Here is a 25,622-nt window from a genome sequence, read left to right as displayed (position 1 = left end):
TACTTCACGCGCAATGTAATATTGCGGACTTTCAATAAAAGAAGAAAATAATTTATTTTCGGAAAAAGGCACAAAACGAATATTTTACGTAACAAAAAACCGGTATAAAATGATAATAACGAAAATAAGTTTTTAAAAAATTATTGCTTCGATTTTCTACGGAGTCCTGCGGATTTAAAGCCAACAAATCGATATGTGGTATTTGAACTAGGCATCGGAACACTGTTCTCTTCCAATGCAGCGAGAATCGTAGTTTTCTCGATTTTTTCTTCAACTTTTTGCGTTGGTTTGACAAATGCAGGACATCGGAATGGATTTTTCGTTTTGGGAACTCTGAAAAAAGTATTTAGATTATATTTTTATTAATTCACAAGCGGATTGTTTTGTAACTCGCCCATTTTCTGAAGTTGGTTTAGAGAAATACTTGGAAGTTTGTGCAGGTTTTCTATCCGGCAACGACGGAGGAGCCGAATTTTGATGATTGAGAAGCGGCGATTGAAATTTGTGAGTTTTTCTTGCCGAATCAGGAGTTGAAACCGCTTTTCGAAGAATCGGAGGAGGCTTCAGCTCTTCGTTGCTATTTTCAACTTTTTCCTCGGCAACACTTTCCTTGGTATTTTCTTTCACTTTTTCTTGAAAAAATTCCGAGAAATCATCATCGATTACTTCCAGAATCTTTTGTCTCTTCTCCGGTGGTGGTTCTGCATACTTTTTGAGAAGAACATCAGCATTATAGTCCACTTGAGGCGCATTTTTCCGTTTTTTGATAGCCTTCTTTTCTTTTTCGATATCTGCCATGAATTGCTTCACAATGTCATCTTCGTCATCGTTTGGGGTAGTTTTCGAAGCAACTTTGACACGCTTCACAGACGGCGAATCGAGCTGGAAAATTTTATATCGTCCAAAATTTTGAGATTTTCATTCTTCTTACCTTGAAAGCTCCACCACATTGCGTAGCTTCTAACTCTTTCTGTTTGCTGATCTTGTCTAGTGTGCTTCCTTTGCTTTCATATCTTAATTATTTAATAGAGTATTCACTACTATTTCAAAGTTATATTTCTACCGTAATCCCCAGACACTCCATTCCGGGGTTGGCTGAACTAGAAGAAACTGATCGTCGATTGAGCTCTTGTTTTCCTGAAAAATGTTCAAGTTATGTAATAAAACTATATGCTCCTAAAGAATTGCTAACCGGATTTCCTAGCGCTAACCGAATAGCGATTCGCTGAGTAGAAGCTGTTCCTGCATACGCGAAACTTTTGGAGCTTGGAGCCGTCTTCTTTGGTGACTGAAATTCACATTTAAACGATATTAGTGACTAGATAAGCTTGATGAGCCTACATCCAAGTCTATAACCTCCTCCAGATCGTCGACTCCAGTCATCAAAACTTCTTTTGGGTACGGTGTCAACGGCTTCTGGCACCGTTCTCTAGGATCAAATACAATTTGATGTTTGAATGTATTTTCCGCCTTTTCGAAATTTCGAATGAATTCATCGTTCACGTGCTCCTTGAGCTTAGGATTTTTCAGGTATGATGGAACTTTTCGGAGCAAAGTTCTGAGATCCTTGATTGATGTCATGGAGAAAAATTTGGCAGCTGTGCTCAACCCGACGCCTGGTAGACCTGCCTGAAAAGTATTTTTTTTCGATAAACAATTTGAGCTTTTTGCTTATGTTTTTGTTCTTGAGCTACATACCTGCAAATAATCACATCCTGATAAAATACAGATTCGTCGAAATTTAACGAAATCGAATTTATCCCCACCAAGCTCTCCAGTGAAGCAATTTTTCAGATTGCACTTCTCATAAACACTGCACTCTCCAGTCGCAGATTGCCATTTGAAATAAATCATTTCACATCCAAAAACAATCAGATCAGAATCCTCAGTGATAACTGCATCGACAAGTTTCTCCTGCACAAGGTACGCCAGCTGAGCATCTGCTTCATAGGGAGCCACAACAATATCGACATTTGTCATACTTCGAAAATATTGAATGGTATTTTCGACAATATCTGCAGAAATGCTAGTGGCCAATCGATATGTATCACGGGCTTCTCGTTCCAATCCTTTTGCCAGGAGCATTTCAGCGTGCTCCTTTCGTTTTTCACGCAGCTCACGACGCTCCTCATTTGTGCCCTAAAAACTGAATACTTCCAAAAACAAAGACAAAATTATCATCTCTGGAAAATTACCTTTTTCGCCGGCAACGGACGTCCATCGAATACCATAACAACGTGACATCCCATTCCGAGAAGCTCTTTGACATATTTGTTAACATAATTTACATAACTTTGAGTTTCTTCTCCCATATGAATTTTATCCATACACCCAGTCAATCCACGATGTAAAAGGCAACTCACATCGATTGCGACCGACTTTCCTCGCAACTCCAAAATATTTCCCTAGAAATAACAAAATTTAGACAAAATTTTCGAGTTACTAGACTTACTTTTCGACAAGCATTTTTTACAAACGGTAATAGACCCGAAATTCCCATAGATTTTATGTTAAATTGTGAAGAATTGAATAAAAAAGAGAAGAAAATTATAAAAATCAAAAACGAAATTTCAAAGTTCAAACTGGCGCCGTTGAAAATTATCGTTTGAGCGTAAATGCATAGAGACGCCACAGTCGGCACAGATTCTCGACTTATAAGTTCGTGGAAGATAACGGTAACCGGTGATTTTATAATTTTTCTGATTTGAAAAAGGTGAATTGGTTTATCATAAATTGAAAAAGAGAAAAAGAGAAAAAGAAAAAAAAAACAGTTAAAATTGAAAGAGTAAAACTGAAAGTGAAATTATTTGAGTAGTTGGCGCCAGAGTAAAGAGGGTCAGAAGATAAAGTACAAGAAAAAAAACTAAAAGAGAAGGTTTGGTAAAATATATCAATTTTCTTTAGTCCGAATCACTATCCGGATCCTCGACGTAAACTCTCGGAAGTGGTTGCTTGCTGAGGGCACGGCGGTGATCCAAAATACGAAGAGCTTCAGATTCCAGAGTTGCGGACTGAAAGTTGAGATTTTATAGATTTTTTTTCAATTTCCCAGCTTAGTTTTCAATAAATTTTAGGGCTTCCCGAAGAATTCACATCTTGCTGATTTCTTGATTTGAGTTACCATGTTCCTAAGCCCCGCCTATTTTTCCAGTTTTCATCAATTTCGACGCATATTATCTCTTTTTTGCTCTGTGTTGAGTCTTGTATTTTTTTTTGAAAAATGTTTTTTATATAACCTTTTTCTCTTTAAAAAAATGACAAAAAAGAGCAAAAAGCGTCCAAATTGACTACAATCGAAGTGCGGCACGAAATAAAGGGCGTGGCTTAAACACCGTAAGCTCGGCAATTCAAATAATTTTCTTTCACTTTCAATGACTTCTTTTTGTGGTATCTTGGCATAATGGACCAGTATGACTAGTTTAAAGTAAAATTTTTCGTGGCAGGATCCCACAGATTTTCAGAAGTGCATCATTTTTCTTACTTGCTGGGACAAATTTCTCAAATTGTTGACAGTTGCATATTGCATATTGCATAGATCCGAAATATAAGCTTCATGATTCAAATTTCTTTTCTGTAAATCTCGTCGAAGGTTCGACACTTCCTCAGCGCGAACTTTGTTGATATGAGCTTCCGCCGTAAGTTGTCCACTAGCTTCAGCCATTTGCTCTTGGAGAACTTCGTATTCAGAACGGAGCTCATTGAACTGTCGTTCTGCCTTCATTCGGAGTTTACGTTCCTCCAACAAGTCCTCTTCAAGTTCTTCGATTCGAGAAATACATTTGCGGAGCATTGCCTGAAGCTTCGAGATCAAATTCGCGTCTCCTTGTGCTTTAAGCTTCAGCTCTCCAATTTCAGATTCACGTCTGGAATTCAAAAATATGGTATTCTTGAACAGAAAAATGTACAAAGTTACAAATGTTACCTCTTGCAATCCACATCAAATTCATGTTTCTCCTTGAGAGCCAATGTCAGCTGAGTCTGAGTGGCCTTGAGTTGTCCCTCGAGCTTCTTGTTGTCTGAAATAGACAGTGTTTGATTTATAGTTTAATTTAAATTAATATCTTACGCTTAACATGCTCATTGTTAGCTCTTTTCTCGGCCGCCAACTTATCATCCAAGCTGTCCAAATCCTCGACGAGCTTCTTCTTTTGTTCCTCAGCGCGTTCGGCTTTCTGCTTGAACGATGCAACTTCATCAACAAGTTCAGCATTCATTTGTTCCTGAAAAAATACGTAAGTCAAAGTTGGAATTTTAAATTTTGTTATAAAAAATCTAGATTAGAAATAAAGTTTGTTTCAATTTTTCTTCATCTACGCCGGCATAAAAATGCCTACCTACGTGCCTTTTAGGCATGCTATTTTCTTCTAGTAGGCATAAGTCGCCTTGCCGACAAGTGAGGTAGGCACCAGGGGCGGGCGACCAATTCGCCGAATTTTCCGTTTGCCGAGCTCGATAAATTTCAAAAATATGGACTTGCCGAATTTGCCAAAACATATCATGTTTCTTTCATCTTCTATTCAATACACAAGCATTAGGCAAAAATCAAACTAAAACTAGTGAACTTAGTTTTTTCCATTAATTTTGGCAATTTTTGAGGTCCAAAAAATATTGCGATTTACCGAGTATAACGACGACAGAAAATTTGCCAAACTCACCGTGCTCGGCAAATTTCAAAATTTATTAGTTTTTGACAGTAGCTTACTTGAGCCTTTCTTTGAGCTGACACCTTCTCAAAATCAGTTTGCAATGTCGATATTTGATCCTTGAGTTTTTCAGTTTGAGTCTTATGTTGATTCGCCTCATTTTCAGCCTCCATCTGCATTCTTCTCTCTTTCTCATCCCACTCCTTTTTCTCCTTCTCTCTCAATCTCTCGAGTTCAGATGCCTTTTTGGCATTCTCATAATTCGATTCGGATTCGGCTTTGAGGTTTCGGTTCAGCTCTTCGATTTCTTTGTTACGCTTGTCTAAAAGCATACGGTCACGCTCATGAGCAGCTTTTGTCTCCTCGTATTGATCGATTTTGGCTCTGAAATCAAGCGCTTTCAAAATTCGAAAGGACCAATTTTCAAAAATTCCTGCCTATGTGCAATAATAAAAAAAAACAAGTAAAACGGTACCTGAGCTCATCGGCATATTTCTTTCTAGCCTCTTCCTCTCTCTTGTGGTTTTCCTCCAATTCCTTGCACTTCTTCTCAAGAGCTTCAATTTCGGCGTTCGACTTCATTCCTTTGAGCATAGGCTTCAGACGCGAGAATAGACGATACCAAGGCCAGGATCTGGAAGTTTTTAAAATTGGGCATCATAATTTTAAAATTGCAAAAATGGACACCACTAACATTTTTTTATTCAATTTTCAAAAAATTCCGAAAATAACAACATATTTTCACCAATTTATCTGGACTGGACTTTCAGCTGGGCTAATTTTTTAGCCAAATTCTGTAGACAAGTTTTTAAAAAGACAAATTTAAAGTGTTCTGAATTAAAATTTTCAAGTGATCATAAAAACCTACCGTAGTTTGATCCAAGCTCTAATATTCTCCTGAATTATCGGATATGCGTCCTCACGATCGAGCCTTCTTTTGTACTCGAGCTGAAACTTTAACTCGTTGAAAACTATTTAAAATCAATAATTTTAAAGTAATCAATATATCAACGGGGGACAGTATGTGTGTCAAAAGAGTGTAGGTGGATTTTGTGCGCGTAAGTCGTTTGGGAGCCATGCAAACAATTCGCATAAATAGTATGGAATATCCAAGAGACGCAGTTTACAGCCACTTGGCACAAAGGCGATAAAAAACGAAACGGACTGGCCTTTTTTTGAAACTATCACCGTATTAAGGGATTGATTTTTGAATAAATTGAATTAACAACTGCAAAGGTTGCATGAGAAATTATACATTATTTCTTTTTAGATTTCAGATTAATTTTTAACTAAAAAAATTCAAACCTGAGCAAGATAATGCCGAAGGGAGCACTGGAACTTAAGGATGACTGCAGACAGAGCCTCATCACGCAGTTCTTCCAGACGAGCCAACATACCAGCTCTGAAGAACACCTGAAATATTTTTAGATTAATTATTTCCAATTGAATAGTTGGCTTCTCCCTTGACTCGATGTCCTACTATCAAAAATATTTTTATGAACTGTTGAGTGTATATAAAACCCTTTTCATAATTTGAAAAAAAAAACTGAAAATATTTTTTGACGAGTTTTAGCATATTCGATTTTGAAAAACTATTATTTTTCTTATTTAAACCAATTGATTTATACAAGCCGTGTTTCTTTTTTGAATTTTGTGCCAACAAAAAAACAAATTAATATCGGTAGAATTTTTTGAAACTAAATTTTGAATTTCCTATATTAAATATGGAAATTGCAACCTTTGCAAAAATAAAAACTAATATATTCTTTGTACTGACGAATATCATGTTTTTTCAGTCCCAATTCTTAAGTTTTAACTCTATTTCGTTCCAATTTGTGCACAGGAACAAGAATCGAAGTACCGATTTTTCGAAACTATTTTGATAAAAAGTGAGCCACTTTCCAAAATGTAGGGCATCATTCAATTTTCGCAAAATTAAAAAGATTTGTTCGACGTCAAAAGCTTCTCTCTCTCACTCGATTTCTGAGAAGATTTCGATCACTTTCATTTCTAAATTTCTCGATCAGAAATGAAATATTAGATGGTTTTTTACGGTTCTTAAGGTGAAACAGTGACTAGCAAATCCTCCTCCCCTTCCTTTGACAAGGCAGCCACAACAAAAATAACACACACACACACACACACACACACACAGACCCTCATCCGGAGTGATACTTGGCAGTGCCTGTTGTGATCACTGCGCAACATGGTCCTCTTTCTCCCTCCCTTTGCGTCTCTCACAATATAGTGTTGTATTTTTGTCGCTTTCTTATTGTGATCTACAAACTCATTGTAATCTACGCGGGATCTACAAAAACAAACGTCTCCTACATTGTTTTTGACTCTTGTCGTCTAACCTACATACACAGACCGTCATCCGGAATGATACTTGGCACAGTGCCCGCGGTGTTGCGACCACTGCGCAACATGGTTCTCTTCCTCCCTCCCTCTGCGTCTCTCACAATACAGTGTTGTGTTTCTGTTGCTTTTTTATTTTGATCTACGCGTGATCTACAAAAACAAACGTCTCCTGCATTGTTTTTGACTCTTGTCGTCTAACCTACATGCACAGACCGTCATCCTGAATGATACTTGGCACAGTGCCCGCGGTGATGCGATCACTGCGCAACATGGTCCTCTTCCTCCCTCCTTCTGCGTCTCTCACAATAGAGTGTTGTCTGGAAACCGTTCGATAATTCTTGCGGTGCAGAGTTTTTTTAAAATTGTTTTTTTGCTTTCAAATCCTCGTTGTCTTCTCTCTTTCCATATTTTCTGCACCTTTCTTTTCCATGCTTGAAAACTTTTTATCGAAATAATTTTTTGTAGCTCCGCAAAGTTGCAAACATGTCTTTGTTTCTTCTCACATATTGCGACAGACATTTCATTTATTTTCAGTGACCACCTTCTTGCCAGTAATTCCGACTGTCCGACTCATGTCCGACTGTTGTCGATGTGGTCCGAAGAGAACTCTATTCATTGAAAGTCCCGAGAAGATCCCTGGAATCTCGGCTCGCTTGGCTCGGAAGAGAGTTCTGTTTTTCGTGCTTTGAAGGTCAATTTAAAGATATTTCGGAGCATTTTAATAAGTATCTGAAATTTTAGCAACTCGGGACTGTCACACACAATGCAACAATTTGGACGTTTTTTTGGAAGGGTGGCTCCGTGAGCAGTTCAACAGGAGGAAACGACGGATTTTGGATTGAAGTCGAGCTCCATGCAGGCGCATAAACGCCTGCCTCGCCCGCCTTGCGGCGACCTTCGCCTGCCTTCGCGCGCCTGCTGGCCTTCTATGAAAGCACGCTATTGTGAAATATTGTTCTATATTTCATAATTTCTTTGTGATTTATTCACATTCTTTTCGTTTTTTTCCAACTAGTTTATCCTGGCCCTTACATTAGGTTTTAACCCCATGCTCACAACTTCCATGATTGAGCACGAGCATCAGTAGCATCAGCTGGGGCTGGTGCGAAGTTGTTGTTGAATGACTTGAACTTGAAGATGAGTTTATCAGCACCTCCGCTCACAAGCTTGCAAGTAGAAGAACCTCCAGACATGATGAAACTTCGGTTGAAGTTTCGTACTGGTGACATCATCGTTCTACGTCGACAAGAGCTGGATATTTGTGCTCGAGGGGTATTCCGATAGTGGTTCTCGAGGCTCGACACTCATTCGAGTGGCCGATCGGAGAAAGCCAAGAATTAATTTGGAGCAGTGTCAGGAGAATACGGTGGCTGACGGAGATTCATCCATTCATATTTTGCCAGTTCCACCTTCACTTGTTTTTCAACACGTGGTCGGGCGTTATTATGTTGGAAAAAATATGTGTCTTTTTTTTTTGAAATGACAGTTTTATATTGGTGTAGAGTGATTGGAGTCGCCGTCAGAACTTTGAAAATTAGTTTACACTGCTCTCTCATGGGTATTAGCTTGGCGGGAAAGTTCTGACCTATTTTTCAATGAATTATGTATCGAAGAAAATCAAACTAGGATTTAGTTATATCATCCATCATGCCTGTAGAGTCCAGCTGGCAAAGATTCTGAGTATTGCTTGATTGCCGCTTTGAGATTTTTTCTTGTTGCGAAGGACCTGGTTGAAGGACACGAGCCAGATTGGAGAAAAGTCAATGATAATTTAGAGTAGTGTCAGCTGGCTAAGAGAGAATCATTTGTTTTTTTGCTTGTTTTTCACCGTGTGGTCGGTAGTTTTTATGTTTCTTTTGAAAAATGGGATCGAAATCGCTTGTTATCGGTTGGCATTACATTAAATTTTATTCACTTTCCTTGTCTTGGGTTTCGTTTTTTTTTTGAAATGTCAGTTTTTATTGGTATATAGTGATTGGAGTCGCCGTGAGAACTATGAAAACTAGTTTACACTGTGCTCTCTCATTGGTATATCGAGCCGAAACTGAAATTTCAAAAATAATTGGGATCAAAATCTCTTAGCATTGGTAGGTATTACAGTGAATTTTATTCACTTTCCTTTTCTTGAATTTCCTTTTTTTTGAAATGTCAGTTTTTTATTGGTATATAGTGATTGGAGTCGCCGTGAGAACTATGAAAACTAGTTTACACTGTGCTCTCTCAATGGTATATCGAGCCGAAACTGAAATTTCAAAAATAATTGGGATCAAAATCTCTTGGCATTGGTAGGTATTACAGTGAATTTTATTCACTTTCCTTTTCTTGGGTTTCCTTTTTTTTTGAAATTTCAGTTTTTTATTGGTATATAGTGATTGGAGTCGCCGTGAGAACTATGAAAACTAGTTTACACTGCTCTCTCATGGGTATTAGCTTGGCGGGAAAGTTCTGACCTATTTTTCAATGAATTATGTATCGAAGAAAATCAAACTAGGATTTAGTTATATTATCCATCATGCCTGTAGAGTCCAGCTGGCAAAGATTCTGAGTATTGCTTGATTGCCGCTTTGAGATTTTTTCTTGTTGCGAAGGACCTGGTTGAAGGACACGAGCCAGATTGGAGAAAAGTCAATGATAATTTAGAGTAGTGTCAGCTGGCTAAGAGAGAATCATTTGTTTTTTTGCTTGTTTTTCACCGTGTGGTCGGTAGTTATTATGTTTCTTTTGAAAAATGGGATCGAAATCGCTTGTCATCGGTTGGCATTACATTAAATTTTATTTACTTTCCTTGTCTTGGGTTTCGTTTTTTTTTTGAAATTTCGGTTTTTTATTGGTATATAGTGGTTGGAGTCGCCGTGAGAACTATGAAAACTAGTTTACACTGTGCTCTCTCATTGGTATATCGAGCCGAAACTGAAATTTCAAAAATAATTGGGATCAAAATCTCTTGGCATTGGTAGGTATTACAGTGAATTTTATTCACTTTCCTTTTCTTGGGTTTCCTTTTTTTTTGAAATTTCAGTTTTTTATTGGTATATAGTGATTGGAGTCGCCGTGAGAACTATGAAAACTAGTTTACACTGTGCTCTCTCAATGGTATATCGAGCCGAAACTGAAATTTCAAAAATAATTGGGATCAAAATCTCTTGGCATTGGTAGGTATTACAGTGAATTTTATTCACTTTCCTTTTCTTGGGTTTCCTTTTTTTTTGAAATTTCAGTTTTTTATTGGTATATAGTGATTGGAGTCGCCGTGAGAACTATGAAAACTAGTTTACACTGTGCTCTCTCATTGGTATATCGAGCCGAAACTGAAATTTCAAAAATAATTGGGATCAAAATCTCTTGGCATTGGTAGGTATTACAGTGAATTTTATTCACTTTCCTTTTCTTGGGTTTCCTTTTTTTGAAATTTCAGTTTTTTATTGGTATATAGTGATTGGAGTCGCCGTGAGAACTATGAAAACTAGTTTACACTGTGCTCTCTCATTGGTATATCGAGCCGAAACTGAAATTTCAAAAATAATTGGGATCAAAATCTCTTAGCATTGGTAGGTATTACAGTGAATTTTATTCACTTTCCTTTTCTTGGGTTTCCTTTTTTTTGAAATTTCAGTTTTTTATTGGTATATAGTGATTGGAGTCGCCGTGAGAACTTTGAAAATTAGTTTACACTGCTCTCTCATGGGTATTAGCTTGGCGGGAAAGTTCTGACCTATTTTTCAATGAATTATGTATCGAAGAAAATCAAACTAGGATTTAGTTATATCATCCATCATGCCTGTAGAGTCCAGCTGGCAAAGATTCTGAGTATTGCTTGATTGCCGCTTTGAGATTTTTTCTTGTTGCGAAGGACCTGGTTGAAGGACACGAGCCAGATTGGAGAAAAGTCAATGATAATTTAGAGTAGTGTCAGCTGGCTAAGAGAGAATCATTTGTTTTTTTGCTTGTTTTTCACCGTGTGGTCGGTAGTTATTATGTTTCTTTTGAAAAATGGGATCGAAATCGCTTGTCATCGGTTGGCATTACATTAAATTTTATTTACTTTCCTTGTCTTGGGTTTCGTTTTTTTTTTGAAATTTCGGTTTTTTATTGGTATATAGTGGTTGGAGTCGCCGTGAGAACTATGAAAACTAGTTTACACTGTGCTCTCTCATTGGTATATCGAGCCGAAACTGAAATTTCAAAAATAATTGGGATCAAAATCTCTTAGCATTGGTAGGTATTACAGTGAATTTTATTCACTTTCCTTTTCTTGGGTTTCCTTTTTTTTTTGAAATTTCAGTTTTTATTGGTATATAGTGATTGGAGTCGCCGTGAGAACTATGAAAACTAGTTTACACTGTGCTCTCTCATTGGTATATCGAGCCGAAACTGAAATTTCAAAAATAATTGGGATCAAAATCTCTTAGCATTGGTAGGTATTACAGTGAATTTTATTCACTTTCCTTTTCTTGGGTTTTCTTTTTTTTTTTTTGAAATTTCAGTTTTTATTGGTATATAGTGATTGGAGTCGCCGTGAGAACTATGAAAACTAGTTTACACTGTCCTCTCTGGTATATCAAACGGAAACTGTAAATTCAAAAAAGGATGGGGAACTAGCGGGCTCTATTGGGCGCTAGTCGTGCCAACATTTTTTAAAAACTTGAGTTCTGAATTTCGCAAAACTAATTTATCAAAAACGTATGTTTTGAGAAATCTTTTTATGAAACTAAATATCATTCAAAAGTACAACATACCTTCGTGGTTCCAACTTTGAAAGTATCCACATTCAGCTGATTATTCTTGCTCAACTTACGGAGCATTGCCTTTGAAGCCTGAAATTCCAGACTAGAAATCCATATGCATCATATCACTACCTTAGCCGCATCCTTATCAGAAGCTTCATCAGCTGCAAGGATAGCATATCTGAATCGGAAATCGGCGAACATCATTCTATTGGGGAATCCTTTTCTGCAAATTCGAATTCCTTCCAGCACACCGTTGCACGTGAGCTGATTGAGAACCAATGGAGCATCGATTAATCCAGATGTCTTCTTCTCGTTTGGAATGATACATCTGAAATTTTTTATGAATAACGGTAAAAGTGTCACTATTTGCTGCTGGCTAGAAATTTCACAGTGGTCGTAAAAAATACAAAATTCTAGTTTCTTTTTTTTTTTGACTTTCTTCAGAATATTGTCTTTCAGAATTAACAAATAAAAAATTAGCAAGTTTCACCACTTCGGAATACTAACCTGATAAAATGAGGATGTGTTGTGTGAAGCATAGTCATCAAAGAAGTCAATGATTCTCTGTACATAGTCGAAACAGTAAGGAACGATGCAGATTTTCCCTTCTTCTTTGCCTGAGCTTTTCCTCTTTTCTCACTTTCCTCTCTATCAACATCTGTTTGATATTCCTCCCATAACTGATAAAGCACACCTTCCTTATCACTTGTCTTCAATATAGCAACTGCCGAATCATTCAATGGATCCTTATTCTTATCCAACCACTGTTCAGCATTGTATCGAACTGTTCCAGCGTAGTGCATAATTGAGAAGTGAGCTTCAGCTTGTTTTCCCTTTGGTGGTTTGGCTTTTTGGAAGTTTGGATGCTTTCCGAGATGTTGAGTTAGAAGTTTGTCTACATATGTCATGTCACTTGCTTTTGGTACAATGCACTCCTCATCAAGCATTGACACAATACCGAGAGGCTGAAATTTAGAATAATTTGGTAAAAATAAAAATATGTACGATGCTGCTTTCAAAAATAGATTCATCAAACTAATTAACATTCAGAACATCATCTGAAGATTTCTCAAAAATTAGGCAAATTACTGGCTGAATCTATTAAAAGCGCAAACTGCTTGATAAATCGTTGCACATATAGTCATCTTAACATTTTTTCACACCTTCTCAATCAACTCAATACAGGACTGCAAATCGAGTCCAAAATCAATAAAAGTCCATTCAATGCCCTCTCTTTGATATTCTTCTTGCTCCAAAACAAACATGTGATGATTGAAAAATTGCTGAAGCTTCTCATTTACAAAGTTGATCCACAGCTGCTCAAAAGAGTTGCGCTGAAAGTTGGAGGAATTTGCAAATTTTCAACAAAAAAAAAACAAGAGTTTACATCGAAAATTTCGAATCCAGCAATATCAAGTACTCCAATATAATAAACCATTTCATCTGAATTAGCTTGAAGTGTCTTGTTAACTCTTTTGATGAGCCAATTGAACATTCTAGCGTAGATTGCTTTGGACAATGCTCCAACTGCCCAGTCGACCTAAAATAATGAAATTTGCGCTTTAAATTAAAGAAATATATTTCTCACCTGTTGGACATTCTGCCCCTTGTTGACCCACTCCATTCCAACCTTTATTCTTGGTCTCGTCAAAGCGTTCAAGAATTGATCAGTATTAATTCCAAATAGTTTACAAGCGGCAGTTGGACCTGAGAAGGTCCAATTTTTTTTTGCATTTCAGTCTATATAAACCTACTCGTCATATCATCTACCTCAGCTTGTTCGTCTCTTGGCTTTTGCTTAAATGTCGAGTTTCCAATGTGCATAATGGCGGAGCACAGTTTGTAAAGATCATCCTTCTCGCGTTCCGAGAAGCCCATCACGTTGAATGCTCCCTGCAAAATAAAATTTCCCATGGAGGGCACTCTCAGACAATCTTGAGCCTATTTTAGCTTTATTCCTATTTAAGGAAAATCTCATTAATATTTGTCGTACTCTGTAGATTTCTTACATCAGTGATTTGCCACTCCTCGGTATCATTCATTCCTGGGACAGTAATCTCGGCTTGTGATACAAATTTGTAGTCACGAATGTTGTCACTCAATCCGTATCTCTCTGAAAATTATGCTCCCTTTTCAAATTGTTTCGCAAATTGAAATACCTCTCAACGCCTTCTGAGTCATGATTTGATAGAAAATGTGATAGGAACGCTCTCCGGGAGCTTGTTTGATCACGCGAGATTTTTCGAGAAGATCTGCAATTTTTTATTGATGTTTCAGAAAAATATAGCATAAAAGCTTCGAACTACTTTCCTGCTTATCAAATCTAAATTACTATATTTTGAAACTCACAATGCTCAATATCTCCTCCAACCAATTTTCCCTTTCTATCAAAATGAATTCTAATGAATTTTCCGTAACGGGAAGAGTTGTAGTTTCTGAAATGAATTTTGATAGAGTCGCTACTCAGCCAATTACCAACCTGGTAGTTGCTCCATTTCCAAATGCTTCAATAGCTGGATTAGCTTGAACCACCTGATTTTCCAATGATGATTCCTATAAATTAAATGCTTCTGTAAAGTATTCTGAGATTTTAGTGAAATTACCGATTTCTGATCCTTGTTTCCGGATCCGATCATTGCAAAGTATGCAATAACTTTTTTGGTATTCTCAGTTTTTCCGGCTCCAGACTCTCCGGTGATAAGCATAGATTGATTTTCCTTGTCTGGAAAACTGGAGTCTAGTTATCGGAAAATTCAAGTGATTTAGAATACACAGTGAAATGTCTCAGTCTCAGTGCACCATGAACACATCAAGATCGAGAGTTCGTTCAAATTAACTGTGAAGTCAAGGTTCTACAACTCAAAAACAAGATTTTGGCAACTCAAACGCTCATATAATGTCTATTAATAAAAAAACAAATATTTTTCTGGTCATTCTATACATTCTAATATCACACTCCTCTAGTGATTCCCCCCAGTACACTGTGAATGGTTGAATAAACAAACGTACACACCACCAGTCTCTACTGTGAAATATATTTCTTTTCAATAGCGAAAATATATGCTTAACCGTGCCCTTATAGCTCAGTGGTAGAGCGTTGGTCTTGTAAACCAAAGGTCCGTAGTTCAATCCTGCGTGGGGGCAACAAGTTTTGTCATTTTTTCCCCCTGATTTTCAGCTATAACTAACCAGACATCATATTTCTGAAAGCCTCATCAGAGACAGCAAACAAGTGAGGTGGCATTTCCGCACGACGCTTGTTCACATACATACTGGCAACGGAATCCGTGTAAATTGGAAGCATCTTGTAGGGATTGATGAACACACAGAAAAGTCCCGAATAAGTCTAGAAATTAAAATGTTCATTTTTTTCAATTTTACATAATTAGGTTAAATTTCCTGATCTTAAATTGAACACTGACATCTATAAAGATGAAATGAAGCGTTACAACTTTTCTTTTCTTTTAAATAAAATTTTGTATTATTAAAAATTCTAAAATTGATTTCAACACTTCTGAAAATCTTCAAAACTCACATAAATCATCATGGAATAATATCTTTGTCTCAAGTTATGAAGAACAGATGCTTCATTTAAGAATGTCAGATTGCTCATGTCCTCGGTTTTCTCGAATTTCGCCGGATTAATCTCCTGAACTTCAGCTCTGGTGAGCTTCTTTGGTGTACCATCTGGCATGGTGAATGTCAGATTGTCGCCTTCTTGAACTGCAACTGCAGCAGTCACGAACCCCTCAGCTGCATCTGGTACCCATGCATGAGTCTTGTTGTCGAAACGACGAGCTGCTTGCTCCTGAAAACAAATTTCGTTCAAAACTAATAATTTTATTTCAAAAATTTGAATAAAATAACATTACATAGTAGTATTGTATTTTATTCAATCATCAAAAAAGCAACCCCCAAATTCCAAAACTATTTGGTTTTCGATGTCTATCTAGATCCCTTTACTTTTTGTCCCTGCTCTCAACTCAAAACGTGTTGATGTGAAGATATTGAAGAGATAACTAATGTTTTCTCTATTTTCTTTTTGTACTCATCCCGCGCATTTCACAAATATTTACCCTTGGGCGCCTCTCCGTATGAGAAAGAAACTGGGAACTGTGCCAATTTTTTTGGCGCTCTCAAAAATCTCTGTACATACCAAAACATATATTATTTATTACTGCCATTTATTAGGCATTGGTCTAGGCTAAGGCTTAGGTTTAGGCTTTGGCTAAGACTTAGGATTAGGCTTAGGCTTATTTTTAATCTTAGGCTAAGGCTGAGGTATAGGCTTAGGTTTAGGCTTAGACGTAGGATAGGCATAGGCTTAGGTTAAATCAAAAACCAGATATCACTTTGGTGTAAGCCCGAAACCTGTACCCAAATCTATGTAGAACTTGCCTAGATTTGTCCGTTTCAAAAGTTTGGAATTTTTTGCAATTAAAAAAATAGAAACAATATAGTATTCTAATTATTAATAATACAAGAAAAAACAAACCTTTAATGCCTCATCCTGTGCCTGCCGCAAGTACTTCCACCCCGGGTCCATCATATAGTCGATATTTGCCATTTTGGCAAAAGATCAGAACTTTTAAAAGCCAATTTTTACAATAATAAAAAATTCTCACTAAATCAAATAAAACTGATCAGAGCAAGAAAAAAAATCAGAAAAAAATTTTATCAATGGGTGGCCGAGGCGGCTGGGCTTGGAGCAAGAGAGAAAGAGAGAGAGCTCTCTTGAGTCGGAGAAGCTTCTCCCCCTTGTGGATACACAATGTCATTTGGAAGAAAAGAATGAGAAACTCTACCGCAGATGAAAATATAGTGTATGGAATTGAGAGAAGTTTGAGCACTTAAGAATGAGGTAAAGACTCGGAAGATTTGGGATGATCGGTGATGGCATTTTGTGTGTAGAAACATGGGGAAAATTACTATTTTGTTGATGTACGTACTTTTTTTTGGTAGTCACTTTTTAGGTTATCACGCTTACTTAAACAAGCATGTGCGTAATTTTTGAAAAAAAGATTAAAAACTACAAAATACCACATTTTGCAGGAATAAACTCAAAAAAAATCTGCAACGCCCCAAAGGCATGAAAAAAGCCATTTTGGAAGCAGGCAGGCAGGCAGGCATGCCATCATGGAATCCCTATTAGCTGATAAAGATTCAATTATTTTTCTATTTTTCTGAACAAAATTTTAACTTAAGTTTTTAGCCACTGAGATAGGGAAGAATTCATTTTAATTTTCAATATGTACAGACAAAAGCAGCACCGGGGAGGTTTTGAAGAGCAAGGGAGGACCAAAATTATATAAATTACACGTACAAATAGATCACTTAAAACGCAAAAATGGAACATTTATAGGCTCTATTGACACGTCGAAGATCTGAAGTCGAGAAGTCGCTGGCTTTTCCCATTATTGCTGTGAAGTGGGAGTTCTGAAAATAAATTTAAAAATTGTTTTCATTGATTTTCTGCAAGTTGAACAACATATTTTCATACACCGGTGTTTCTTTGCGACAACCAAGAGAGCCGTAAAATACTCCTAAAATGTTAGTGGTCCCGCAGCGAAATTTGCGAAAGTATTTTATAAGTTGATACACACCATTTAAATCGATAGCACTTCAATGTATAAAACTATGAGAAATACTTACTATTAGGCATAAATCAGGCACAATTAAATATCTCACCTTTGCCTCAATTGTGTTCTTTCCATTTCGAGATCCTTCATTCGCTTCGTAATGCATGATAGAACTATAATCGTAATGTTCTCCATAATAGGATAGTCCCAAGTTTGACAGCTTGTCGAAGTCAGTGTTAGCTCCTGTAAAAATCATAATTCAATTTTGAATTTCATAATCTAAAAAACGGTAGTCAAAAACCAAAAAAAGTGTCTGAAGTTCAAATATGTAGCTTCGAAGATGTTAAAAATGAATTGCGTTTATCATGCGTACCTTGAATAACATTTTGATACAGGATGGAGACATATGAATCACGATCTTCTCGTTGATGTTCGTGGATGAATCCTGTTTAAATATATTTTTTAATCATCAAAATATGGGATCTCTAATACAAGTACACCCATACCATTGGCATCACAACTTTTTTTTGTATTTTCTCTGTTTGTCTACTCATGAGCAGATTCTCGTAAGTACACAAATAAATTAAACAAATAAACAAATTCTATGATCTCAACTAACCAATAACATGCATCAACTCATGGATGATAGTTGCGTAATCAATACACTCATCAGCCAGAGACACTTGTTGACGGCCTCCAACACGTGAGAAGTCTGCGTAACATCTGTAATTTTAAGTTTTAGAAAAATTTAGCTTTTCGAAAATTCAAAAATTCTAGAAAGTGGCGAAGAATCTTATAATATATGGTTAAAGTCACCTTTTTTAATTTTAAAATTTAATTTGGAACTTTTAAATACTGTGGCAATCAGGGTGGGCTTTCTTGATTGATTGATTTTTTGATTTCTTGATAAATTGTGTCAAGAAATCAATACATTTTTTTACTCGAAATTTAGGCTGAAAAACTTGATTTTCAGAAAAATTTATTTTAATTTTTAAAAAAATTTTAGTTGGAGGAACGAGGATTGCAGAAAGAACCTCAGAACAAAAAAAACACTTTTTCTAAAAAATTATTAGTTTTGCACCTTTTTTTGTTCATTTTCGAAGTTCTTTCTGTTGATATTCGTTGAAAAAATCAATTAATACTGTTGAATTGAACTGTTTCTTCTTATTTCGCTCAAAAATATTGACTGGAAAAAAATTGCCTGATTTCTTTTGATTTCTTGACTTTTCTTGAGGTTTGAAACGGCTTTTCTTGATTTCTTGGCTTTTTGACTTGGAAAAAGTTTGCCCACCCCTGGTGGCAATCAACAGGTTTTTCTATGTGCTCATAATTTTTGAAGTAAATCATAAAACCAATTTTTGTACAGTTTTTATTTTTAATTAATTATGTATTTAAAATTTGCCTCTATACAATATAGGGGTACAATTTCAGAATTACTCAGAATTATTGGCAAGTTGATCGAACAAAAAAATGAGCTCAATTATATTTAAAATTGAATATTTTTAGTTGAAATAGGTTGAAATTTAAATGTATTTGTAGACAAATTTCTCTCAAACTTTTGCAACTTTCTGAAAAAAAATTTTGCTGTTGATAAGCTTGCCCAGAAACTTGCAGCTAGCGACTTGGCCACATTATATTAGAAATTTTATTGAAAAACATACCCATCCAACTTCTGAATGACAATATAATCCTTATCAGCTGGTGACTTTGGAACAAAGCGAATACAAGTTCTCTTGGCGTATGTATCAAACGCTCGGGCTAGCACGGCTCTTTGTGCACTTGCTGAAAACAAATTTTCAATTTAAATAATCAAAAGTATAGCAAAATTACTGTAAGCTGCAGATAGAATATAGGGAACTCTTCCATTTGGCCATTTGTCCTTTTCAGCAGCCACTGCGACACCACCGCCGCGTTTGAATCTCTGAAAAGTGGAAGAAATTGACCAGAAAAAAGTTTATCAAAACGTTTTTCAGCCCACTTTCTCATTATTTAGAGTTTTTTTTTAAATGATGGATTTCCAGTATAATCTTGATTTTAAAAGTCAATATTATTTGGGAGAAATTTTTTTTCAAATTTTCAAGCCATTCTTTCATTTGAAAAACTGAACTTAGGAGGTTTATTCAAGTTTAATTTTATAATTTTTTGTAAACCAGGGTTGTGTTCTATAGATATTACTTTTGACCAAATCATACCTGGAATGGAATTCTCATATCATGATAAAGACTTCTGACCCGTCGAGTATTAGTTGTTGGCAAGAGAAGAGCATTACGAAAATCTGTTTCGGTTAAAAATGAGAATTGCTGCATATTAGGCATCCAGAAGGGAGCTTGGCACAGTGCCAAGGGAGTTGCCAAAAGGATGGACACAACGATCGGGAGCATTATGGATCTGCAAGTATTTTTGATAAAGAAAATTTTAACAAATAATTTTTATGTTCCTGAAAATGGGATCTTTTCTGACTTTGCAGAAAAAATATTCAAATAACCTAATAATTTTTGAATTCGCGCCCAAATGAATGATCAAGTTTAGGCAGTCGTGGAAACATTTATGGTTTTTTTAAATTTGATACTTTTCAGTAATTTTTTCAGCCAAAAAGTGGAAAAATCTATAAATCATCAATTTTTAGGTTTTTTTTGGAGTTTCAGCCAATGTCTTCGAGTTACCAATTTTACGGGTTACCAATTTCAGAAGATGTTTCAAATGGCACATCAAAAATCCTCACTGTTTCTAATTGGGAAAATTAAATTGAAAAAATGTCTAAACTACAATAAAATCGATTAAATCATAGAAGCTCATTTGCAGAAATTGAAAAAAAAGTTGAACAAATTGGGACTTTTAGTTTGGAAAATCTCAAATCAAAAAGTTGGAAAAATTCAAAATCCGGTAAATTACAAACCTATAATGCTCCGGGTGTTGCTCCGTTGATGCTGGAATGAGCTTCAACTCGTAAGCTGCCTTTCTCTCCCAAAGGTCGCGCCTCCTTCATGGTAGAAGCTAGTATTTCACGCAGAGGGAGCATCAATGTGCAAAAGCTCATTGGAACCGGTTACCCATTCCGCGTGGTGTGTGCCGCGTACATATATCTTCCGCGCTGTTACTACTGTCAAAACTGTGGAGAGTGGGAGGCGGAAAAAAAAGAAAATGAAGAGAATATTTGACTTTTATTATACCAGATTTGAGAGACATAGATGAAAAGGAGGTCGGAAGTATATCGAGACAGAAATCATGAACAGTTTTATGCAAACATTGACTTTACGGCAATCATTTTATTTGCAGTTGAGTTCTTTAGTAGTCTTCAAGGTATCGATCTAGATAAACATTACCAAGACGGACAATTGATGGTAGGAACAGGGGTATTACGTCAATCTGAAATTTGTGAGCAAAGTTTCAGCAAAAAAGTTTGGCTTTCTGATCTATAAGAAACCTTTCATAAGGCATATAAACATGAGCCTGCCTGCCTTATGCCTATAAAAATATCTATTGGCAAAGTAGATATTAAATTTTATTTTTCAATCCTACTTTTGATCTCCAAATATTCATTCTTTAAAAAACTGAAAAAAAATTTTACAGGATTGTATTTTTCAATTTTTTTAGTCGGTTTCCATGTTTTTTCCATGTTATTTAATTGCACTTACACTGATATTTTTCATAGTTCTTGGTATAAAAAATTTGTTATTTTTTCAGAATTTCCAAAAAATTCAAAATCAAAAAATAAAATTGCCGAAAATTTGCTAGTTTTTAAAAACTTGCATTCTCCAGAACCTTCAGATATACCTGTATAGGATTTGTAGCATTACTATCACGATGTGGGCAATTGTGTTGAATATATAAATATGGATCAGGTGTATTAATTGGACCAAAGTCACTTGCACAACCAGTCACTTGGAAATTCCCGTTACGGTCGCTCCATGTTCGACCCATCAAGTCATCCGATTCTAGAGGTAATGCTGGAAATGTTTTAATTTTTCAAGATTAAACAAATTTGATAGTAAAAATTAATATTACAAAGTACTTACAATCTTCATCCCACAAATCGATATGCACTTTTTTAACAGCTTCAGGATCTGTTGGGCATTTTAAGACTCCAGTTGCCATAAGACAACTAGTTTTTGATAAAACGTTCCCTGAATAAATGAAAAAAGGCAGGAAGTAAATCAAAAATCTCGACATATGTTTTGAAAGTCTTTTGTTGGAGAATATTGGAGTATAAGGAATGCGTGGGGGTTGAAGAGACTCCCCTGGGGGAACATCATGGACTCCTATCTTATCGATCATGTTCATATTTATTTGCTCATTGGTGTCATCGTGTCAGCAAACACTCAAGTGCATTCTTCTCAGTTGTGGAGTAGATATTTATGTGTTACCGTTAATTTAATGTGGATATTTGGATCTAATGGTTTCACATCTCACTTGTATGTACATGACTAGGTCATTTTTCAATTACAAATTTGAGCTCTGAAGATCTATAAATGTCAACTACTATTTATTTTTTTAGCTATAATTATCAAAGGTCAAACTTTTTTTAAAGAAAAAATAATGTCGATCTGCCGACCTGATAAATCGTAAATTACTGACAGATCATTATCATATTATTCCAAAACATTTTTAATTGAAACAATAAAGTTTAATTTATTTTTCCGCACGTCTTCACTTGTCCGTCTTCTTGAATCCAAGCCGTTCCAGCCCAAATAGCCTTTTTCTTGAGTTCAGGCGGAAAGCATCTTTGAATATGAACTCCATCATCTCCACAACGATACTCAATGTCACCTAAATGTATTTTAAACAAATCTTGATAAAAAAACAAATAATACCTTCGCGCCAAACTGCATATTTTTTAATGTGCAATTCTTCATCATTTACATCGTCTTTCTCTGTTCCGTTGAAGCAACCTGAAAATGTAACTTTTGATTTAGCACTTGCTTTGTCGGTTTTTTAGAAAAAAACTTGCTAGAAAAAACTTACAATTTTGTTTGTTCCGTTCTAAAAAAAACTTTTCAATACTCCAACAAAATCCCATAAGAGTTAAGTTGGAATACGATAAGAGTTAGAAAATAAATCGAAAAAAAACTTGCCTTTCGGCTCAATCCTTGCCTGTAATTGATTTGCCTGAATCCTGCAATACTTCAAACTTTTGTTTCCAATCACAAAGAATCCACTCTTGACAATATCTCCATTTGCATCAACACATCCTTTAAATCGTCTTGAAATACAACAAATTGCGAATCTATCCTTGAAAATATCATCGGAAAAATCGGCGAATGTGGGGCAAGTGTTTGTGTTCAGATTATCCGTAACTTCACGTGCACACATGTATTCATATCCATTTTCCACATAGCTTTTGGAGCCGACTTCTAGTAAATGACCACTGTCGGTTACACATTTTAGAGTCTGAAGTTTTATAAATTAAAATACACATCGAAACATTTTGGTTCACTAAAATTCTAATCCAAAAATATAACCAATACTTATTAAATTAACCTGAATATTTCCATCTCGACAAGTGACCAAAAAATGATTATTTCGGATCCACTTGTCTCCATTTGTATAAATGACTCCATTATCATCACATTGTGAGATAACATATGAATAGACAGTACACAAAACCAAGAGACGCAGAGTAAAGGTCATTGGAATGAGAAGTGGTGTGGAGCAAAGTGAAGAACGATGGAATAGTGACCCAGGTTAAAGAAAATGTGTAAAGAGGACATGACTGAAGGGCTCGAGGGGAGAAACGTGACAAGTGATGATATCAAGTATAAATCAGTGTTTAATTACTTGGAAAACTATTATGTTGATTAATATTGAAAAGTTATTTAAAATTGATGAATGTTCGATATATTTATTTACAAAATAATTATTTATACAATATACATGGCAAGAAAGAAAAGTGAGTATTAAACATTAATTGGAGTTGGTGGAAGTTCTGGAAGTGCCCCTCCGTTGAGGAGTTGAGTGATAATGAAGATAATTGTATTGAGTTCCTGTAATATTTTGAATGTACTAACGAAATAAAATTCAGACATACAATTTTATTTGTTCCTTTCAATTGATTGATAGCATTGTTCTTCTCAATAGATGTTAGATTTTTGTCATCCACGATTTTAGACAATTTTCCTAAAATATCTGGAAGACTTTGAAGAATATCGGCAACTTCATTGAGCAACTGTTTGATAAGGGTGAAGATTGTTGAAATAAGATTGTTAAGCTCATCCTGAATACATAGTTAAATATAAATCAAAGTGAAGAATAACTCACTCCAAGACCAGGTACAAGACCGTTAAGTTTGGATATAACTTCATCAACTCCAAGATTATCCGCATTTGAGAGAATTTCTTGTACTCTAGGGAGAGCACTACCTGGAATCTTTTTAACAAGTTCAATAATTTGTTGTGTGAGTCCATCTCCAAGAAGAGACAAATCCAGTAAATCTGCTGGATTTATAATTCCCAAAAGTCCATCTGTTGCATTTGCACTTCCAAGAAGTTGACCAATGATTCCTCCCAATCCACCATCTTCTCCTCCAAGTATTCCTCCCAATCCATTTCCTCCAAGGATTCCACCTAATCCACCATTTCCGAGTATTCCTCCTAAACCACCTTCACCTCCACCAAGGATTCCTCCGAGACCTCCTTGTCCATTTCCTCCGAGTATTCCTCCAAGAGGAACTGCTGTTACAATTGCAATTGAAACAACAAGAGTGAAAGCAACTTTGGATGAATACATTCTGAAATTCAAATATTTAAATTGAACATTAAATGAAAACTGAAACTGATGATTTTTCCTTGTCACCGATGGTTCTTATATACTGTTGGATTTCGATGATCTTTGTAAAATTACAATAGATTGATTTTTGAGCAACTACTGATTGTCAGGTTATGAAAAACATCATGTTCAAAATAATATCAAAATAAAAACAAAATGTACTCAATTCAACTCATTCCAATGAGAAATATGCAAATTTGAAAATGTTATTTTCAAAAGTTTCAGAGTGACCAACTGTCTGGTGTTCGACGATCATTCCATTTAAATATTTCTAGTTTGAATAATTTTACAAAGATCATCGAAATCCAACAGTATATAAGAACCATCGATGACAAGGGAAAATCATCAGTTCCAGTTTTCATTTAATTTCCAATTCAAATACTTTAATTTTCAGAATGTATTCATCCAAAGTTGCTTTCACTCTTATTGTTTCAATTGCAATTGTAACAGCAGTTCCTCTAGAGGGACAAGGAGGTCTCGGAGGAATCCTTGGTGGAGGTGAAGGTGGTTTAGGAGGAATACTCGGAAATGGAGGATTAGGTGGAATCCTTGGAGGAAATGGATTGGGAGGAGTACTTGGAGGAGAGGATGGTGGATTGGGAGGAATCATTGGCCAACTTCTTGGAAGTGCAAATGCAACAGATGGACTTTTGGGAATTATAAATCCAGCAGATTTATTGGATTTGTCTCTTCTTGGAGATGGACTCACTCAAAAAATTATAAATCTTGTGAAAGAAATTCCAGAAAGTGCTCTCCCAAAAGTTCAAGACATTCTCTCAAAGGTGGATAATCTTGGAGTTGAGGAAGTTCTATCCGAACTTAATGATCTTGTACCTGGTCTTGGAGTAAGTTATTCATTACTTTGATTCTCATTTAAAGTATATATTCAGGATGAACTTGAAAATCTTATTTCAACAGTCTTCAACCTTATTGAACAGTTGCTCAATGAAGTAGCTGATGTTGTGAGAAGCCTTTCAGATGTCTTTGGAAAGTTGTCTGATATCATCGGTAACGACAAACTGACATCTGTTGAGAAGAACGATGCAATTAATCAATTGAAAGAAACAAATGAAATTGTAAGTTTGAATTTCATTTCGAATATTTATTCTAATTATTACAGGAATTTAATACAATCATTTTCATTATCACTCAACTCCTCAACAGAGAAAAACTTCCAGAAATTCCACCAACTCCAATCAATGTTTAATTCCCACTTTTCCGTCTTTCCATGTATATTGTATAAATACCGATTTTGTAAATAAATATATCGAACATTCAATAAGGTGTTCTAGAAATAAGAGGTACAGTGGTTTTTTTCCGAACTCTGACATCTCTTTTGAAATTCTTCAAATGAAGAGTAAGGTTACAAACATGATTCAATACAATGCTCCGTTTTTCTGTACCATTTAATTTGAATCCATAATAACAATTAATCAAGTTCAAATCAATTTTTTTCAAGCATTCTTACAGACTAACTTTGTACGTTGCATGCTACATATCATATGTTCTCGGAGCCATACTTCGAAAGGTGTTCAAATATCACAAATCTC

General features: G+C 35.8%; 7 protein-coding genes and 4 non-coding genes across 12 annotated transcripts; 3 read left to right on the top strand and 8 right to left on the bottom strand.

Moving 5' to 3' along the window:
* Window positions 1-36: 36 nt before the first annotated feature.
* exo-1 (Exonuclease 1) lies at window positions 37-2,727 on the bottom strand. Its single transcript, NM_067369.5, has 9 exons — window positions 2,453-2,727; window positions 2,196-2,405; window positions 1,699-2,139; window positions 1,342-1,629; window positions 1,193-1,288; window positions 1,064-1,137; window positions 932-1,013; window positions 395-882; window positions 37-333 (listed from the first exon to the last, which is right to left on the bottom strand). Exons 1-9 carry the CDS (start codon window positions 2,498-2,500, stop codon window positions 141-143), a joined length of 1,920 nt encoding a protein of 639 aa, NP_499770.1. The 5' UTR covers window positions 2,501-2,727; the 3' UTR covers window positions 37-140.
* myo-6 lies at window positions 2,707-16,443 on the bottom strand. Of its 2 annotated transcripts, NM_001027419.6 has the most exons (23): window positions 16,227-16,443; window positions 15,267-15,539; window positions 14,921-15,077; window positions 14,335-14,453; window positions 14,211-14,284; window positions 14,081-14,166; window positions 13,891-13,983; window positions 13,741-13,844; window positions 13,486-13,624; window positions 13,320-13,438; window positions 13,119-13,271; window positions 12,895-13,065; window positions 12,239-12,696; window positions 11,861-12,059; window positions 11,741-11,818; window positions 5,949-6,056; window positions 5,512-5,591; window positions 5,119-5,277; window positions 4,703-5,027; window positions 4,067-4,220; window positions 3,923-4,016; window positions 3,482-3,863; window positions 2,707-3,011 (listed from the first exon to the last, which is right to left on the bottom strand). In NM_001027419.6, exons 1-23 carry the CDS (start codon window positions 16,296-16,298, stop codon window positions 2,901-2,903), a joined length of 3,708 nt encoding a protein of 1,235 aa, NP_001022590.1. In that variant the 5' UTR covers window positions 16,299-16,443; the 3' UTR covers window positions 2,707-2,900. The 2 variants fall into 2 exon arrangements, with proteins under 2 accessions (NP_001022590.1, NP_001379434.1); NM_001392230.1 differs by lacking the exons at window positions 5,949-6,056; window positions 11,741-11,818; window positions 11,861-12,059; ... (11 more) ...; window positions 15,267-15,539; window positions 16,227-16,443 and having other exon boundaries at window positions 2,774-3,011.
* Window positions 5,675-5,799, top strand: F45G2.13. Its single transcript, NR_052830.1, has one exon. It is a non-coding gene; the product is annotated as an Unclassified non-coding RNA F45G2.13 (non-coding RNA).
* Window positions 12,745-12,841, bottom strand: F45G2.11. The gene has a single exon (NR_052829.1). It is a non-coding gene; the product is annotated as an Unclassified non-coding RNA F45G2.11 (non-coding RNA).
* F45G2.12 lies at window positions 14,802-14,876 on the bottom strand. Its single transcript, NR_052828.1, has one exon. It is a non-coding gene; the product is annotated as an Unclassified non-coding RNA F45G2.12 (non-coding RNA).
* On the top strand, window positions 14,804-14,875 carry F45G2.t1. The gene has a single exon. It is a non-coding gene; the product is annotated as a tRNA-Thr (tRNA).
* A 505-nt stretch (window positions 16,444-16,948) lies between the features above and the next one.
* Window positions 16,949-20,437, bottom strand: nas-1 (Zinc metalloproteinase nas-1). Its single transcript, NM_067367.8, has 8 exons — window positions 20,207-20,437; window positions 19,503-19,698; window positions 19,141-19,231; window positions 18,972-19,092; window positions 17,930-18,033; window positions 17,684-17,755; window positions 17,420-17,553; window positions 16,949-17,167 (listed from the first exon to the last, which is right to left on the bottom strand). The coding sequence occupies exons 2-8, from the start codon at window positions 19,689-19,691 to the stop codon at window positions 17,066-17,068; spliced, it is 813 nt and encodes a 270-aa protein (NP_499768.2). The 5' UTR covers window positions 19,692-19,698; window positions 20,207-20,437; the 3' UTR covers window positions 16,949-17,065.
* A 20-nt stretch (window positions 20,438-20,457) lies between these two features.
* Window positions 20,458-21,523, bottom strand: ttr-52 (Transthyretin-like protein 52). Its single transcript, NM_001392229.1, has 3 exons — window positions 21,327-21,523; window positions 21,085-21,257; window positions 20,458-20,676 (listed from the first exon to the last, which is right to left on the bottom strand). The coding sequence occupies exons 1-3, from the start codon at window positions 21,478-21,480 to the stop codon at window positions 20,596-20,598; spliced, it is 408 nt and encodes a 135-aa protein (NP_001380125.1). The 5' UTR covers window positions 21,481-21,523; the 3' UTR covers window positions 20,458-20,595.
* A 203-nt stretch (window positions 21,524-21,726) lies between these two features.
* Window positions 21,727-23,007, bottom strand: mig-18 (Abnormal cell migration protein 18). The gene is made up of 4 exons (NM_067365.5): window positions 22,789-23,007; window positions 22,383-22,698; window positions 22,122-22,199; window positions 21,727-22,077 (listed from the first exon to the last, which is right to left on the bottom strand). Exons 1-4 carry the CDS (start codon window positions 22,936-22,938, stop codon window positions 21,935-21,937), a joined length of 687 nt encoding a protein of 228 aa, NP_499766.2. The 5' UTR covers window positions 22,939-23,007; the 3' UTR covers window positions 21,727-21,934.
* A 197-nt stretch (window positions 23,008-23,204) lies between these two features.
* Window positions 23,205-24,033, bottom strand: srlf-10 (SXP/RAL-2 family protein Ani s 5-like cation-binding domain-containing protein; the record flags this gene model as incomplete). The annotated part of the gene is made up of 3 exons (NM_067364.1): window positions 23,205-23,291; window positions 23,336-23,521; window positions 23,566-24,033. 3 exons carry the CDS (start codon window positions 24,031-24,033, stop codon window positions 23,205-23,207), a joined length of 741 nt encoding a protein of 246 aa, NP_499765.1.
* A 434-nt stretch (window positions 24,034-24,467) lies between these two features.
* srlf-9 (SXP/RAL-2 family protein Ani s 5-like cation-binding domain-containing protein) lies at window positions 24,468-25,279 on the top strand (the record flags this gene model as incomplete). Its single annotated transcript, NM_067363.1, has 3 exons — window positions 24,468-24,917; window positions 24,963-25,148; window positions 25,193-25,279. 3 exons carry the CDS (start codon window positions 24,468-24,470, stop codon window positions 25,277-25,279), a joined length of 723 nt encoding a protein of 240 aa, NP_499764.1.
* Window positions 25,280-25,622: the final 343 nt, after the last annotated feature.

The sequence above is a fragment of the Caenorhabditis elegans genome, chromosome III, assembly GCF_000002985.6.
Source record: "Caenorhabditis elegans chromosome III".
Classification (NCBI taxonomy): Eukaryota; Metazoa; Nematoda; class Chromadorea; order Rhabditida; family Rhabditidae; genus Caenorhabditis; species Caenorhabditis elegans.
This window is presented reverse-complemented; position numbering and strand designations above follow the sequence as displayed.

Bases quoted from the DNA above. Each gene is read 5' to 3' on its own strand.
- exo-1 (NM_067369.5), bottom strand. From the start codon at position 2,500: ATGGGAATTTCGGGTCTATTACCGTTTGTAAAAAATGCTTGTCGAAAA. The intron at 1,138-1,192 runs GTTAGCAATTCT...AACATTTTTCAG, and splicing joins GGTTAGCGCTAGGAAATCCG to GAAAACAAGAGCTCAATCGA. The intron at 1,014-1,063 runs GTAGAAATATAA...TAAATAATTAAG, and splicing joins TGGAGTGTCTGGGGATTACG to ATATGAAAGCAAAGGAAGCA.
- myo-6 (NM_001027419.6), bottom strand. From the start codon at position 16,298: ATGGCAAATATCGACTATATGATGGACCCGGGGTGGAAGTACTTGCGG. The intron at 12,060-12,238 runs GTTAGTATTCCG...AAAAAATTTCAG, and splicing joins ACACATCCTCATTTTATCAG to ATGTATCATTCCAAACGAGA. The intron at 3,864-3,922 runs GTAACATTTGTA...TTTGAATTCCAG, and splicing joins TTTGATGTGGATTGCAAGAG to ACGTGAATCTGAAATTGGAG.
- nas-1 (NM_067367.8), bottom strand. From the start codon at position 19,691: ATGCTCCCGATCGTTGTGTCCATCCTTTTGGCAACTCCCTTGGCACTG. The intron at 19,093-19,140 runs GTAATTTTGCTA...ATTTGTTTTCAG, and splicing joins TATTCTATCTGCAGCTTACA to CAAGTGCACAAAGAGCCGTG. The intron at 18,034-18,971 runs GTATGTTTTTCA...TTAAAATTACAG, and splicing joins GTCATTCAGAAGTTGGATGG to ATGTTACGCAGACTTCTCAC.
- ttr-52 (NM_001392229.1), bottom strand. From the start codon at position 21,480: ATGTCGAGATTTTTGATTTACTTCCTGCCTTTTTTCATTTATTCAGGG. The intron at 21,258-21,326 runs GTAAGTACTTTG...AAACATTTCCAG, and splicing joins CGATTTGTGGGATGAAGATT to CATTACCTCTAGAATCGGAT. The intron at 20,677-21,084 runs GTATATCTGAAG...CACAAATTTCAG, and splicing joins ATGCTACAAATCCTATACAG to ATTGACGTAATACCCCTGTT.
- mig-18 (NM_067365.5), bottom strand. From the start codon at position 22,938: ATGACCTTTACTCTGCGTCTCTTGGTTTTGTGTACTGTCTATTCATAT. The intron at 22,200-22,382 runs GCAAGTTTTTTT...TTACATTTTCAG, and splicing joins GGCAAGGATTGAGCCGAAAG to GTTGCTTCAACGGAACAGAG. The intron at 22,078-22,121 runs GTATTATTTGTT...AAATACATTTAG, and splicing joins ATATGCAGTTTGGCGCGAAG to GTGACATTGAGTATCGTTGT.